Source organism: Miniopterus schreibersii (assembly GCF_964146895.1).
Source record: "Miniopterus schreibersii genome assembly, chromosome: 14".
Classification (NCBI taxonomy): domain Eukaryota; kingdom Metazoa; phylum Chordata; class Mammalia; order Chiroptera; family Miniopteridae; genus Miniopterus; species Miniopterus schreibersii.
In genome coordinates this window covers 53,434,399-53,451,462 of record NC_138114.1, presented here as the reverse complement: position 1 = coordinate 53,451,462, position 17,064 = coordinate 53,434,399, and the positions used below count along the sequence as shown (strand labels likewise).

General features: G+C 52.9%; 2 protein-coding genes across 6 annotated transcripts in view; one reads left to right on the top strand and one right to left on the bottom strand.

The window, feature by feature from the left end:
* Positions 1-17,064, top strand: part of DOCK1 (dedicator of cytokinesis 1) — a 288,043-nt gene that overhangs the window by 141,027 nt on the left and 129,952 nt on the right. The gene's annotated exons all lie outside the window — the stretch shown is intronic.
* Positions 1-17,064, bottom strand: part of INSYN2A (inhibitory synaptic factor 2A) — a gene marked incomplete at both ends in the record, with an annotated part of 39,046 nt that overhangs the window by 13,191 nt on the left and 8,791 nt on the right. Inside the window, one exon of one of the 2 annotated variants that reach the window (XM_081157831.1) lies at positions 9,572-10,736. In XM_081157831.1, coding sequence (XP_081013957.1) covers positions 9,572-10,731 — 1,160 coding nt within the window. Of the gene's footprint in view, positions 1-9,571; positions 10,753-17,064 lie in introns of those variants that run through there. The other variant, XM_081157830.1, reaches the window with a different exon arrangement.

Here is a 17,064-nt window from a genome sequence, read left to right as displayed (position 1 = left end):
GCCCAGCTGGTGTCGCAGTGTGTGCGATAGAGCCCCAGGAGTGACAGGAAAGGGGACAGCTGCCACCTTCAGCCTGGTGATAACCTCTGCTGTGTCCTGGGTCGCAGGGGCTGGAGAGCAGGGCCCGGAGTGACAGACAGCGGCTGCCTTTTCACGACCGCATGGCAGGGAGATCGAGGGGGCCGGGCCCCAGGGGGTGGAACGGGTGAGAAATGCTGGAGAAAGGTCGCCGAGAGCTTTGTTCATGGCCACGTCCACACCGCCCGCTCCGTGTCTCTCTGAACTTGAGGATGGGGCCTCAGTGGTAGGCCAAATGATTGAGTCCAAAAATTTTTTTGATTGCTTCAAAAGGTCAGGAATGGGGGGGGGATATATACACACACACACACACACACACATATATATATGTATGTATGTATGTATGTATGATATGTGTGTGTATATATACACACATATATATTTCTTTTTGTGTGCCTGTTTTCAGGAGCAAAGTCCAGCCAGGTTATCAGCATCTCAGAAACAATGGTTGGCAGGTGGAAATTAATTCTGTGGTATTTAATAGTAATTACTAGTATTGGGTTATTGGATTGACTTTTTAAAAAAAATTAATTTTTAAGGAGAGAGGAAGGGAGAGGTAGAAAGAGATAGAAACATCAGTGATGAGAGAGAGTCATGGATCGGCTGCCTCCTGCACACCCCAGCTGAGGATCGAGCCCGCAACCCGGGCATGTGCCCTGACCGGGAATCTAACCGGGGACCTCTTGGTGCAGGAGCAGATGCTCAACCACTGACCCACACCGGCCGGGCTGGATTGACTTTCATGCCCAGCACTATTTTCTCCATAAGAGCTTAAATTCTCAAATGAAAATCCTCCTCTCACGTCGCTAGGACATTTGATTTTAGGTCTCGGGAGAGCATTCCTCTCGGCTAGCATCGCCCATGCGCTGGCACACGGCCTGCCCGGGCCCTGCCCTCCGCAGCTCTGTTGTGGGAGGGGGACAGGCCACGGGGCTGCTGCTGGTTTTCTGGTCTTTTATATGGCATAGTGATTTTCTTCAAGCTCAGGGTTTCTAGCACATAAGCAAACGGCATCTGGAGTAAGGGTAAAATCAGGGCATGCTCTTTTAATCGTGGTCTTCAAAACACTGGTTACACGCAGCATCGGCACTGTCACTCAGGATCGGCTCCAGGGTGCGCGTTAGGCCCTCGGCGGGCGGCGGTGGCTGCAGAGTAGGAATCGGCCTCTGCTCTGGGTGATAATGCGCTTGTTTAATTTGTGCCCTTCATTCTGATTGCTCCTGTTGTCTCCGTGTTCCCGCTGGCTGCCAGAGACCGTTTGTTCCTCTGCGGTCCAGCCCAGGTCTGCGTCCCAGCTGCCCCTTCTCGATAACTCAGCCATCATTCATTTCAGCATCTTCAAGGGCTTTTTCATGCAATCGTCTCAAAGCGGTATTAATTAGAGGCATAAAATGATACCAGTACTGTTGTTGGGAGAAATTAAATTTCAAAAAGTAGAGAAGGCAGCTGTTTTCTGTGATCCCTCCTATGGGTTATCCCCCTCCCCCCCCCCCCCGCTGTAGCTTCGGCTTGTCCTGAGTCTGTGGTCTCACCAGGAATTTCCCAGCTCATGCCCTGGAAGTGATCAGCTCTTCCTGATCAGCTCTTCAGTAGCTTAAGTGAATTTAGACTTTCCCTGATATCCATGGAAGTGCAACTCTTTATCTGTTTTATAGACCATTAATTGTAGGATTTGGGGAACCTCCAAGGTCAAATTGTTAAAACAAGATGACATCGATTTTCCTATCAAATTCCAAGCTCATCGGTTGGTCGACAGGAGGCAGTGCTGGCTCTCACTGGGAGAGGGACCAGTTCCCTGTCTCCCAGTGGCTGGTAGGAGGCGTCTTTTAGCCAGTGGCCAACTTGCTGTGTTCGGCCGAGCAGTTACGTGTTCATCCATGGCCGGGGTCCCCACTCAGACAAAGCAGTTTGTTTTAACTGAGGTTGTGTTTTGAAGAACACGGAGTAACAGTGACCTCCCCCAACGCTTCACGCACCCCGCTTTCCCTGCCCAAGGGATGTCCAAGCGGGTTGACTGTCCTGAAGTTTTCTTAGCATTCTCAGAAGGCACCCTCAGGATCAGCACCCTCAGCTCCTCCTCGGTCGGGTGCCCTTTGTTCTGCTCTCAGTGATGTCCCTGGGCCTGAACACCTGTCACTGGGCCTCTCGGTGGCTCGCTTGAACCTCCCTGTTTGCCCAGCCAGTCAACGTCTGGCGTGCTAGTCAATGAAGGTCTGTAGGTGGGTGGAATGATGACTGAGAGAGCAGATGAAGATCTGGCCAAGGCCACCAGGATGCTCTGAGTCATGAGAGAGAAAGGCACCTGATCACGTGGATGCCCACTGGGGACCGGTCAGTGCGACAGCCACAGACAGGGCGCCGAGCAGTCACCCGGTGATGTGCTGAGCTGCCGATGAGGGGACCGGCGCCGGGCTGGACTGCAGCAATCCAGCAGCATACGTTGCTAAGTACCCGTTTCTTTCACGACTCATAGAAAGCTAGTGTCCTGCCTCCCTTCTCTGCTGAAGTTGACACCACTTATCACCACGGAACATGCCATACATTCTAGATGTTGTTTTGCTTTTGGTCTGTGTCAGCACCGTGAGGGCAGAGAGTTCTGTCCTTTGTTCCCTTAGGGACATTCAGTGCCCGTCCTGGATGCTCAGGAACATTTTTTGAGTAATGAGTGAGGGAGTGAGTGAGTGAGTGAACAGTCTGCATGGGTTTCCTGCTGGGCTAACTGCCACCATACCCTGTGCTTCTGCAAAGGGAAGGTGGGTGGTCAGTTTCGTGGTGTTTCCGGGGGGATCAGGTGAGAACTTCCGTCTACAGGCATTACCATCCTCCCACAAAATTCCCCCAAACACGGGGGAAAGGTCAGCTACCGTCTGCTTCCCACACCCGGTTATCAAAATCAACGGCCCTGTCTGCACCTAAACCAGCCCCCCTCGTTCGTTCTTGATCCCAGAAGCCGTCCCTCTGAACGCGTTTCCCTGAGAAGCACCCTGTTAGGAACGAACTTGGGGGCCTTCTTTAGGCGGCGCTGACAAATGAACTTTTACTGCCTCGCCGCTCTCCGAGTGCGGTGACCCGGTAATCCTGGGGAGGCTCTGCTGTGAGGGAAGCTTTTAATGCTTGTTTTCATTACAGAGGATTAAAGGGAAACGGTCATGGTGGTTCGGGGCAGACCCTGGCCGCGAGCGCGAAGATTTAAGACCCCCTGAGAGGGCGCGGGAGTCCGCGGGCCGCCCCTGCTTTCCGCCTGGTCCTCGCCTCCCGCAGCATCGCTCCCCGTCATCGCCGCCTCTCCCTCCGGCCCGGCTCCCTCCGAGGAGACAGAGCATGTTATTACCAGGGCGTGTGCCATGTTACTGTCAGCAGTCCATGCAGATTCGGCCGGGACAGACAGAGCTGAACCCTGTTATTAGGGCAGGACTCTCGTTAGTGTCCTGTAATCATCCTTCCCCATCAAAATCAATCGGTAGCCATCGGGGAGGGCGGCAGTTAGGATCTTGCGCGCGGACGGCCTGGTTATCTCAAAACCAGGACAGAGCTGACGCTTTCTGTCATCGGTTCCTGAAGTCAAGGAGACTGTAAGTTGCGAAATGATGACAATAATGGCAAACCAGTCACTCGTCCCGGAGGGCACCGACAGGAGCTATTAATAAGGGGAACAACTTTTCGGGGCTAAGCCGAGGCTGAGTTGATTAACTTGGTTTTTTCCTGGAGGAGAGATAAAGTTCAAGCTATAATTTATTGACAATTAATGAAAATAAATTTTGGTGGCACTGGCTGCCCAACTGGAATGAAAATAGGAATGTGAACACGGCATGAAAACAAACGCTCCTTCTGGGTCCCCCTTTCTCCCCGGCCCCGGCTCTGTCGCCTGCCGACCAACTTACAGAGCTTTTCCTTTGAAAGTCTTAATGTTGTGCCTTGGCCCCTGGCTCCCGTGGTAAATACCCACAGAGACTTTTATCTTTATCATTCCTCTTGATGCGCGTTTTTAGAGCACTGTAGTTAACAAATTTCAATCAGAACTCACTGTTTCAAAAGCCTGACTTTGCTTTTTTTTTTTTTTTTTTTTTAAAAAACAACTCTTTCTGAGCTCTGGTAGCTGAAGATGAAAATCTTTAAATTTTGGCCCTGGCCGGTGGTGGTCAGTGGTTAGAGCATCAGCCCGGGCACCGAAGGGTCACGGGTTCGATTTCCGGTCACGGGCATGGACCTCGGTTGCAGGTTCGATCCCTGGCCCCTGTTGGGGTGGGTGTGGGAGGCAGCCAACAGTGTGCCCATCTCACATCAATGTTTCTCTCTCTCCCGCTCTCCCTCCAAAGATCGGTGGAGGGAATATCCTTAGGTCAGGATTAATGGGGGGGGGGGGGGGGGAAGGAAAGACAAGTCTTTCAATTGTCATGTCATGATTTATAAAATTCTTGTGTCCAATGGTGAGACTTCTATCTGAGGAGATAGTCTATTGCTGTAGTCAATGAAATATCCATAGAAAAAAAATTTCCCTTATTTTTAGTCAAAATAGCGCCTGCTTTTAGATCATCTTTACCTAGGAAGTCAGTTCTCACGAATATCCTTTCAAATGCCTGCAGGCTTACTTTCCTCTATTTTAATCTTAATATTTTCATTATTTTTTTCATGCATAGTTATTTTTCTGCTGCCAGGGAAACTTTCCTTCAACTTGTCGTTCACGTGAATTTGGATGTGTTCTTAAGAGTCAGAGCCCCGCGGGCAGGCGGCGGTGCTGGATGGGCATCTCGGGTTGCAGATGGCTCGGAAGGGCCCTGGGGTGGCATCCCCGGGAAGGCTGCTCATGGCCATATTTTGTGCTTAGCCCTCGGTTCCCTGTGCGTCAAGATCAATGGCCTTGATTTTTCTGAGATTACCTCGCAGAGGGGATTCCTCTTGTAGAGTATGAATCCTGAAAATAGGCATTATTTCTGGAATCCCTTCAGATGCTGGTCTCTGTGTCTCTGTCCCTGGAAATTTGCTTTCTGCAGAATGTAAGTTTGCATGGACCTTACCAGGTCTGGGGTGCAGGAGCCTCTTAGCCCCTTCCACTGAGTTCCCTACAGACAATCCAGGTTTCCTGTGTTCAGAGAAGGGTCCGAGGGTGCTTGGGCCTGACGGGTGTAGACGCGACTTCTGTCCTCACCGTTTCTCACCAGCCTGTTGACCTCCGGCATGTGACTCAGCGCACCCTTCGGTTTCCTTGTGGAGATCATTTCTACCTTGTGGTGTTCTGTGCGGATTAAATAAGACAATGCAGAAGGGCTGGCGTGTTGGGGCGCTGAGAATAGATGAGCTTTGCAGGGTCTCTGCCCAGAGACTCATCTCCCGGGACTCCCACAGATCCACCAGGAACTATAGCACACACCAGTTTGGCGCAGCTTAGCGGAAACTTCATGCGATTTTTAAAAGTATTTGAAAACTAGAACTTGCATTTCATTCCTTTTTTAAAACATATGGATTCTGGGACACAAATCCATAAATTCCGTAAACGTCCGTGCCGTGCCTTGATTTGCTCATATTGTTTGCAGACGGGTGTCTGCGTTGCCCACCAGCTCGGTGCTGCTTCAAAGGCTGGGGAGGTATCTGAGAGCTGTTGGCGCATTCTGCACAGGAAGATTATTCAAATTACATTTTCAAGCATGTGTGATACCTGCATGAAGCCCAGAGCAAGAACTCTGAATGTGTTTTCTATTCGTAGAAATATATTGGTTTCATTTTTCATATTAGAAATGGAAAGGCTATTATTTTTCAAGAACTTAAAAATAGTGTTTACAAAGTTGTACAAACACAAGCTACAGAGAAGACTCCCCGTGGCCCTGTGCATTAAATGGAGAAAATGCTAGAGAGGATATGGTGCAGGCTTCCGTTTCAAAGCCAGCAGATATGACAACCCATACTTGGACTTTAGAAATGGAATATTTTATCGCAAATATATAAAAGCCACCAGTTGCAGCAGAAAAAGGAACAGGAAAGGACAGAGGCCAGCTCCAGCACGTTTGGTTGTGGGAGGGGTGAGGCGTGGGTGAGGGGTGGAGGGACAAAGAGGGGTCACTGTGCACATTCATCAGGTTTACGCCCCGTGGCCAGGGTTCTGCTGCCCCTCCCCCCGCCCCCATACCTAAGCCTGTGGGGAACACCCCGCGGCTGCTGGGAGGACCCGACCCTCATGCCCGGGAGCTCGAGTGAAACTGCTCACATTGTTGTCAAGTCTTCCTGGGAGAACCGAGAACCATCGGGCTGGCCCAGCCCACGAACCATCACCACACCTACTGCGTGGGATGCAGGGTCTTAGGAATAAAGAGCCGTCTCCCCGCGGGTGCCATGTCACAGCTGCTGTGAGTGTCACCATGAGCACGCAGGCCTGCAGCTGGGCGCTCAGGTCTCCTGCCCAGCAACCCATCGCTGCCCTTGGAATGACGGGAGTTAATGGTCGGGTTTTTAAACTCAGTGCCCACTGGCCTGGTTCGCAGCCTTCAGGGACTGCGTTAGTGGCTTATTTTGGTAGCCTGAGTGACCCTGAACTCTGGGAAGAGACAAGAGTGCTACCGAGAGCTGTGAAGCAGGCCGGGTAATCTCGGCATTCCCGCCAGTGGAGAGATCGAAGGCTGCCCGCGCCGCATACAGCGAGCGATTTTCGTGAATTGCCCGAACATTTTACAAGGGACTGTGAAAGCATGATTGTGAACACTGTCCCACATCTACCTACTTCGGAAAGCATCCTCCTGAGATGCCACGTCAGGGTATATCCTTGACTCAGGGCCCACCGCACACCTCTCACTGCCCGGAGCTGTGTCCACGTCACCTTTCCACGCCCACTGTCCCTATGTGATGGGAGATGAAACTGCAGCTCTCTGAGATGAAGGAACTTGCCTTAGATCGGGGGGGGGGGGGGGGGGGGGACGACATGTGGCCTGCTGCCATATATGCCCACGAAATCATTTGGTCTGGCCTTGCCAAGGCAATTGCAGGCGGGACTCAAAATTCAATAAATTCAATGAGATGTTTGACCAAATATAGCAGGCTAGTTTTTAAGCTGATAATTTTGTATGGCTCGCAAATGATGTTAATAAATATCCAAATGGCCCTTGGCAGAAAAAAGGTTCCCCACCCGTGCCTTACATGAACACATTCCCTCCTGAGGCCTTTCAGAGCTCTATGTAAGTAAATGAGGTTATGGAAAGAGTCTCTCATGCAAGATAATTTGGAAGCTCCTGAAAGGGGTTGTGGTTAGTGACCCAGAAATTCCTGTGCGATAGTAAGAGCTACTGCAGCGAGCTTGCCGGACAAACCCAGAGACGCCGTGTGCACAGATCCAATAGTGAGGGTGCAGAAACAAACCCTGGAGTGAGAAAAATTCACTGTGCTTCAGGAAACGTGAATTGGCCCACGGCCACTAGCCCAGTTCAGAGAGCACAGCCTCCCCTTGCTCTGTCTGACATCGAGCACAAGAGCAAGACCGCGGCCCCGCCAGGCCCGGCTCGAGCCTGCTGTGCCGTGTGGCTTTGGGGCAGGATTTGCTGCCTGATTCAAAGTCCTGGCTCGGCGATGCACACCAGATGCCTGCCTCCCCGCGGCTGCTCTCAATGCAGGTAAAACTCTGTACAAAGCAGGCCCCTCCCGCTCGGTGGGGGGTGAGGTGGGGAGGGAAATTGATTTTACCCTGCTTCTGAGCATCTTCTACTCTTATTATAAACTGTAGAGTATTTTCCAAGGAAAACTCCATTGATATTTTAACTTGGCCTCAAAATCCTGCATCGTGTTACATAACAACTAAATAATCATCAACATAAAGTAGAGCGGGTTTCCTGTTTTCTACCACGAGATGCCATGAAAACACCTATTTCCCAGCTTGGATTGAGTGCACAAAACAATTCTTGAGGATTCCTCCTTCTAAAGGGACGGACTTGGAGCCTGCCCTTCAGGTCCCATACTCAGAGGACCAGAACGTTAAATATTCAGGATTTTGTGAGCTGGTTGAAATTGGACACAGTGGAAATATTTACACCACAGAAATCAGCAAACACTATTGCCCCACCCCCAGAGCCGGTCGTGAATGATACATCGATGTGTCGGCGCACCTGTTTCCCTCCCCGTGACTCCAGCAGACACCTGGGATCATCCTTTGCCTTATCGGTGGTGCCCAGCCCTCAGATGTGCAGGAGCCGGGTTGCAGGGTGAAGGTCTCTTTGTGATGATGGAAATGTTCTGTAGCCAGTGGCCTCTGAGCCCCTAAAATGTGGCCCGTGCAATAGACAAGGTGAATTTTTCATTGGAATTAACTTGAGTTTGAATTCCAACAGCCACATGTGGCTCGTGGCCACTGTTCTGGACAGAGCAGCTCAGGGCTTTCAGGGACGTCCGTGGATGGTAGCCAGGGGGTGGACGTGTGGGAGGTGCATTCCTCACACTGGACTCAGCCATAGCGGTCCTCTGGGGGACCCTGGGCCTGGGGTCTGCCTCCCTGACAGTGCATTTCCCAGTTCGCTTCTGTGCTGGCTCTGGGCCCACAGGGTGAGGGTGCTGGTCACTGGGTGACAATGTACCATCTTGGACACCTCATCCAGAACATGGGCTGGGGGAGTCCAGACAGTTCCGCCATGGAATGGAAAAGAGAAGGTGTGGCCAACGTGGACAAAGGCTGGTAAGCCTCGGGCACCGTTTTGGAAGCACGAACCTGGGCATTTCTGGCTCTTTGTATGTGTAGCACACTCCCCGGCCTGCCTAGCTAAGGGGCTCAACACCAACATCCTAGCTTTTGGTCCTTTGTTTTCACATTTGCTGCTGCATAATTTCAAGTTCAAAATGTGGAAACAAAGTTCAGCATCCATTACCAAGGCTAGACCGTCTGGCTGTGAACTTGGTGCGATTCCCTCTACAGCCCACCTGGACATTAGGGCAGTGCATTGGCAGGGGGCATCTCTCTCCCGATCACATTCAGACAGGGCTTGTCTAAGGACGGGCGCTGCTTCTGTGGTCTCCAGGGAAGGAAAGAGAAACATGCCGTCTATTGCATAAAACAGTACAGCCCTGAATGTCAGCGCTACTCCGATTATTTAATGTGAGTCAGCATTTACTTTTCAAAATGCCATCTGAATTTTTTCTTTCCTATAACATGACTCCTAAGAGGCACGCAGCTTCTGTGTAGATTAGCTGTTTGGGACCAACGCGGCTATTATACCTCATCAATATAAACCTTTAGTCCTGGGGCATAAACGTAAAAGACCATCAATTCACTCAGAGAGTAAATACGGTTTGAATTCCAGGCAGGCTGATGATGCTAACCAACAGGTAACCCTGAAGGAGCTCATGCAATGACGTCTAGCGCCAGAAAACCCTCTGTGACCCTCGGGGCTTGCTCTGTGCTCAGAGGATAGCCTGGTCACAGAAAGAGGGGCTGTAGCCTCCTGATGGATGGGGGAGGGGGGGCTAGCGGTGGGCCCTGGGGTGATGACTCTGCAGCACATCATAAAGAAGGTGTGAGCGTACATACCCTTCCCGGTGGGCCTCCCCTTTCTCCAGCTCCTGGATCACCCCCAGGAGCACTTTGATGGTTTCCTGGCTTGAACTGATCAGGTTCTCCATCACCTGGAGCTGTGCTTTGAGGTCCACCACTTCCGTACGAGGCACGATTTGTTGGCATGCTTCACCCGCAGCAGCCCCCGTCGGAGAAGGCTGGTGCTCCTGCCCCGCGGGGGCCGGAGTCTGCAGGGGCTGGTCGCTACATTCGGGGGACAGGCACTGCGTCGGGGGCGCCTGGAGCCCATTGAGCTGGGTGGCCCTGCTCCGCTCCTCGTCGGCTGCGGGGCAGAGGGACCACTGGCTCGCGGCGGCAGAGTTCGACAAGGCGGGCTCCGGGGCCTGTGCACCTGGGGCAGGTGCGTAGACAGTGGCCACCTCTGTCTTAAACACCCTGCCGGAGGCCGAGGGAGCAGGTTCCTCGGTGTCCAGTGTGGCCCTGTCCTGCTTTGCTGTCCCGAGCAGCTGGTGGTGGGGCTCTCGGGAGGGAGTCCGGGTCGAGTTTGGGAGAGGCCTTTCTGGGCAGCTGCGCACGTCGGGGTTTCTGCACAGCTCTGCGCAGTTGACCCCTGCCGGCTGGTCCAGCGCGTTCATGTGTTCGTGGGGGTGGAAAACCAAGGCCGCCGTCGTCTGCACCCGGCCCGCAGCCCACGGCCGGGCCTCCTCCCCAGGCCCTTCCTGACCTTTCTCCTTTGCATCGATTTCAAACCCGTTGTTCTGACTTTTAAAGGCATCCGCAGCCGGGATGCTCTTGAGGTTCCCCTTTTTGCGGTCCAGTGGGAACGTCTGGTAACACTTCTTCAGGTCCGGGGAGGTCTGCACGCCGGTGCTCTTGGTGACGTTGGGGATGGACCTCCGCGCCGGCACCGTCATGTACTTGCGGTAGGCGGCTCGGTAGGATGCGGGCCTGGCCTCGTGCCTCTCGGCCACCTGCCCCGTGGTGAGCTGTGAGTCCCGCTGCTCGTTCTGCGCCTCGCAGATATCCTTAAACCGCACCTGCAGGGCTTTATTCCGTTTCTTGATCTGCCGGTTGGCATCCAGGGCATATTTCATCTCCAGGGCCAGGCAGGCGGCAGGTTCCACTTCGCTCTCTGACGTTGTGAGTACGCATTTGCCAGCGTCCTTACTGACCATGGTTCCTGCATTCAGAAACATCAACAGAGGCATCAGCGCGACAGAAGGGCACACGCAAACGCGGGCAGCACCCGCCTGAGCCCCCAGGACAGCTGCCTGCTTCCTGATCATGACTTTTCCTTTTTCAGTCCTCCCTCAGGGATACTTTTTCCATTGCTTTTCAGAGAGAGTGGGAGGGAGAGAGAGAGAGAAACACTGACGTGAGAAAGAAACATAGATTGGTTGCCTCCTGCACGCACCCCAACTGGCGCTGGGGATCGAGCCTGCAACCGAGGTACATGACCTTGACTGGAAATCGAACCCAAGACCCTTCAGTCCACAGGCTGATGCTCTAACCGCTAAACAAAACTGGCTAGGGTTTAGTCTTACTTTTTAAAAAAAATGTTTTTATTGATTTCAGAGAGAGGGAGGGAGAGGGAGAGAGAGAAACATCAATGAGGAGAGAGTCATGGATCGGCTGCCTCCTGCACGCCCCCCACTGGGGATCGAGCCCGAAACCCGGGCCTGTGCCCCGACCGGGAATTGAACCAGTGACCTTCTAGTTCTATAGGTCGATGCTCAACCATGGAGCCAGGCCGGCCTGGCTTCCTGATTATTTTTAGGCAGGTGAGGTCGCCCCCCTACGTTAAGGAAACTCAGGCAGGCCGAGCACCGCCGGCAGGCACAGCTCGCGATGCCGCTGACATGAAAGCCGCCTCCTTTCCCATGTGGGAGGCACTGGCTTTTCTTTTGATCGTAACGCATGTTTCCCCATTAGACAAACCTGTTTTACTATATTCATCAAGAAGCCCAACGATGCGCCTCTTCGGCTTTGCAAATTACCGCTGTACACGCACGTCTCCGCCTCACGGGCAGATGGTTCTCCAAATGCGGTTTATTTGGTTTGGGTTTTTACTATATTCTGAGGGTGACGTGATTAATCTATTATTGGAATGCAAGAGAACTGCTGTTTTCCCTTGAAGACTTTTATTGGAGAGTCTAGCTCCTGGCTGGATGAATGCGGAGAGCCCCAAGTTGGGGAACTGAAATAAATCTATGTCTGTCAGCCTTTCTAGGTGCCGGGGAGAGTGGGCCACACCGCGTCGTGGGGGCACCGTAAAGGACAGGTCTTCGCGGTGCAGCTTGCATGCGGTGGGTTAACACCGGCCATGAAAATAACATGGGTTTCCCTGTGTCCACACAGTCAGTCAGTAACTCTTTACTTTGATTCCACTGAGAGTGGTATTTGGAAATACTTTTTTTTTTTTTTTTAAGAAATTATTCATTCTGGAATCAAGTTTTGTGCTTTGATCACAACCTCTGAAAGTGAAAACAATGGTGGTGGTTTCAGTATTTAAATCCTGAAAGAAAATAAAATCACGAGGCTTTATGTGTGTTCATCATGCAGATTCATCTTGGGCTGAATTATTAAATGCCACTAAAGAGACGCAGGTGGCCAAAGACTCCTCTCTTGGGGACGCCAGTGGGGTGAATGCCTTCGCTCTATTAGGCAGATTCGCAGCTGGTTATTGCACATGGAAGGGCTTTCTGGAGGGTTGAAGTCGAAGAGAGAAATAGAGTTAAGGATGTTGTTTGTGGAGTTACCATTCGCTCCACCCCCACACGTTCTAGAAGAAGACAGAGAGGAGGAGCCTGGGGTGTGCAGGGCCCTGGTATCAGCCCAGTGGCCAGAGAGGCAGGTCACTGACCTGAGCCCACAAGAGTGGACAAGATTAGGCTCCGGCCACACCGCCCAGCCCAGCTGATGGCAGACCGTTTGGGCTGCCCTGGGGGTGGGCCCGAGAAGCCAGCACAGAGACGTCTCCGAGCACTTCTCGGGAAATGCCACAGGAATGGGACGCTGTGGCTGCCACTCCAGGTGTTGTGTGGAGCGCAGGTGCTCAGGTACATGGAGACTATACCTAATCCCTTCAGCACCACGTAGCCCATATCAAGGAGGGAACAGGTTCAGAGAGGTTATGTCACTGTTCAGTGTCACACAGCAAGTAAGACATGCAAAGCAAGAGCAGGATCCTGGTCTACCTGACCCCCGAGTCCAGGTGTCCATCCAACAGAGACAGGACATGCCCCCACATCCTAGTTCCTTCTGAGATAGGACTACAGGCCGCCGGGCATGGTGGTCCAGCCAAGGGGAAGAGAGGGAGAGGCCGAGAGCCTGCATCCAGGAGTGAGACGCAGAGTGGACCTCCCCGCAGTCTGGGGCTCTGTTACATTGGCCTCTGAGTGTCAGGCCAGCGTGGCACTGGCACGTGGCAGGCCGTCTCTGCTCCTGACTGGAAGGCGCTGAGGACATCCACGTGCTTCCTCAGCTGTGCCACGCACGCTGAGCTGCATCATGTTAGAGCGCGTCACATAGTCTGCGCGGCATCCGGGCTAGACTGAACCCGGGTTTCCCAGCCAGGCACCCCCTGCATCTTAGGCAGGTAGTTCTTTGTTATGGGGGCTCTCCAGGGCGGTGCGGATCGTGTAGCAGCATCTGGGCTTCTATTCACTAGGTACAGGTAACCCCTGTTCCCCGTGTGACAGCTGGAAGTATCTCCAGACCCTGACACATGACCCTGGGGCATAGTCACCCCCAGCTGAGAACCTCTGCATTAAACCTTTCACCCTTGGGTGGCCAGAGTGTGACCTGAGAGGTAGGGCTGGGGAGAAAGCTACGTGAACGGTGGGTCTGAACAGCCCCTGCGCTGCGCCGAGCCCCCAGCAGCACGTCCGCACCCACGGAGCATCTGCGTGTCTGTAGACAAAGCAGTGAATCCGAGCCGGCCACATCGGGGTAGTTCACGGGAGACAGGACATGACCTCTTTGGTCCTCGATGCATCACTAGGGGCTGAGGATATTGAGACCTTTGTCATTTGAAACTATTAGAACTGAGCAGTTTCTTAGAGGAGGGAAAGAAAAGGCACAGAGCAGTTGTGTGCCCACCTCCTGGCCCCGCCCGGGGGGCGCTGGTCACCGGTAGCGGGTGGGACGGAGCATGCCCGCCAGGGACACACAATATGTATCTTTTAGGGACAGTTATCCCCACAGGTTAAAAAGATGCACACAAAGGGCCCAGTGTGGGGAGAGCGTGGGGACGGCGGGGGTCTAACAAGAAAATTAAATCGAAACCCTCTCTCTGATCTGCTGCCCATTGCCTGACTGCCTTTGTGGCCCGGGCCCGCCAGAAGGCAGGTGCCACGCCGTCCTCCTGCAGACGACAGTCATGCGAGGGGAAATTGGAAAGGGAGAGCGTTTTTACAAAAAGCAATTTACTAGTAATTTTTCAGCCCTTTCCCTGCCACTACTGAAAAATGTGTGTCTGAATAAGTTTGTCCCGCCAAGCTATTCATCACCGCGGTTTGCCAGGGACTGCACCGAAGTAATTTTCTTACGTCCGTCGGGCTGGCGTGAAAGATACTGAGTCTTGGGCCCAACCATCAAACTAATAAAACAAATCAGAGAAATTAACTGACAGTGGCAAAATCATAATAATAATTATTATTATTCCTAAGCTTGTCTCTGTTTTACAGGGAGTTGCTAATTATATAAAAATAATTCCCTTGTAAGTAAAGACGATGGTAATAAATAGAGATGTTCATCCGTTCGGCGCGTGGTTGCTGAGTCTTCTTTTAAGTAACAGGATTGAGTCGTCCTTGCTGCGCGGGCGGGGAGGACGCCCGGGAGGGTTCGTGGTTGACTTATTTGGGCTGCAGATGAGGTTGAGTTCTTTTGTGGCCGGATGACATTTTTCTAAAGCTTCAGAATAGAATTTCCCTGGACATTGCGAGTTCCTTTCATATTAAGGCAGACGCGTCTTTCCCATTAAGAAAGCGATTTCGTCATGAAAGAAGATGGGGCGTCCTGTAGGCGACAGTCCATGAGACACGTGGCCCCTTCCGGCACACGCGTCCGTGCATTGCTCCTTCGAGCATTCACTCGGCCACTGGATGCGCACCCGCTCCTGGCGATGTCATCGCTCAGTCCACACGCTCCGTGTCCTGGCCACACGCCAGCCTTCTCCGGCACCCTCCTGGGCCCTCGTGATCGCCTCGTAGGGGAGGTCCTGTCTCTCCCAGCCTCTGATGGAGAAGCTGAGACACAAGACTTTTCACTTGCATCCTATATTCCCTTAAATCCCATGCTCAAAGCCACTGTCCCTGTCCTGGGAAACTGAAGTGACCAGTGAGAAACTCCAAAAAGCATCAGAGAGCTGGTACATTCCCTGGCCCTGTGCCACACAGGATCTGGGTGCAGGTTATACAGAGACCCTCCAGGTGGGTCCCAGGAGCTCCCCTGGCCCCGGGCACAGGCTCAGGGAAGGCTGCTGTGAGGTTTGGACTGAGCATGGACCCAACGTGGCATTTCCGACCAGGGCTTGCCGTGGCTGGGTCCCCGAGGAGGGTGGACTCTGGCTCTCGAAGTGAATCTCTCAGCTCTAAATCAGCAGGAGTGCGTGAAGCTTATTTTTCGTAAGAAAACCGCGTGTTTTAGAATTCACTGGACTGTGCTGTTTTCAGGTAAAAATGGCTCATCGTGGCTGTGCCAGTCTGGCTCCGGGAGCGTGGATGGCAGGGAGCTGTTTGGAATATAAATGTCGTAATTTCCCTCAAGTTAAATTTCATCATCAGATGTGAGTTGTCAATATATGAGCCCCGTACTTTTAGATGAGTGGTGGAGAGTTGCCTCTGCTTTAAATTAATAGCTGAAATAATAAACACGCTCGCTCCAGCCATAAGGGCGTGAAACGGAGAAACTGCCGGCCTAACACTCGGTAAACGGTGAGGAAACGAGGGTCCACATCCACTCAGTGCGGCCAGTGAAGTGCTCCTTGTAAACGCTGTTTAGCATCAGAGAAACCCAGGGAAACAGTGCTAAGTGAAAGAGTGGTCCACCCCTCGTCTGGAAGACAGCAGACACGGTCCCGGGTGTGCTGAGACTGCGCTTTGGGTGAGCGATTGCCCTGCTCCCAGGAGGGGGCTCACAGTGGTGGTCACCTGTCTGCCAGTTACAGAAACAAGGGGCAGAGGCAGCCCACAGCTCGGGCCGAGTGACAGGCCAGGCTCTGGACAGTGTCAGCACTTGCCTAGAGGAAGAAAAACCCAGAAATTTCTAGGTTAGGGTCGACACGGTCTCCGGTCTCTTTTGTTATGTTGAGGAGCCTTGAGTGACATGAATTTCAAAGTTTAGATAGTGTGTGTGCTCACGGGCACAGGTATGTACAGCTGCACACGTGTACGTATCCAGACACGGCTGGGCAGGTCGGGCGAGCCAGAGTGTGGTTAGTGGAAGACGTATCTGTGTACGAGCAAACCCGTCTGTTTCAACCAGAACTAAAATGAATTGGGCCTATAATCGGCCTGGATAGTCTGGAGGAAACTTTGTGGGCGTCTGAAGGTGACGACAGAAGTCCACGGATCCGTTGCATTCTTAGCGTGTCTGCCCTGAGAGGCTCCAGTGTGGCCCTGGGCTGTGATCCACGTGGCACAGGGTGCAGTGGACTGACAGTGGGGGCTGGTGAGTGGCACAGCCTTGCCAAGCCCTCCCGGCGTCCCATCCATCAGTGGAGACAGCAGAAGAGTCAGGCAAGCAGTCGGGCGAGTCTGCAAAGGGACCCTGTGATATTATTGGTTTTTCTAGTGGCTTTCCTGCTGCTGAGACACCTTGGAGTCGGAGATGCTGGCTGCAACTCAAGATTAATTGGGTCAGCATTTTCTCCCATATGCCCAGGGAGTGCCTGAGCGGCAGGCCCCTCGGAATGGGGGCGGAGAAATGAGCCGGAGGGTCTTTAACAAGCGGCTTCCTGGGGGGGAGGGAGAGACGCAGCACCTCCCTGAGGAAGGAGTGAGTTCCTCCCTGTGGTGAAGCAGTGAACTCGAGCCCTGCTGGCCCAGGGAAGGATCCCGGCCTGGGGCAGAGCTGAGGGCTTATAGACCCTGGGCTGTCCTAGGTAAGTTCATTATCCTGCCTAATTCCCTTTAATGCACCCAAATGAATTTCCCCAGACCTCCTTTCTCTTCCTCAGAGGTCCCTGATTAGGGGACTAAAGTGGGGTAGCTAAATAAACGCCACTCGAGACCGAGCATTTAGGGAGGGTGCTGGCCTGTTGCAGCGTGTCAGAAGGGACCTGCCCAAGTCCCCGTTCTCTTGATTGGTGGGATCTTGCGGGGGTCCGCCCTCATTTAGGACTGACGGCCATCCCACCAGAAGCAGGCCGAAGGCCACTCGCCGGGTTTCAGAGCAGGTTCTGAGTGAGAAGAAAAACCATCGGAGGCTGGGCCCAGTTCATTCATATCCATGATTCCAGAAAACACACTTTAACCAACAGGAAACCTACAGTCGATTCTGCAGTC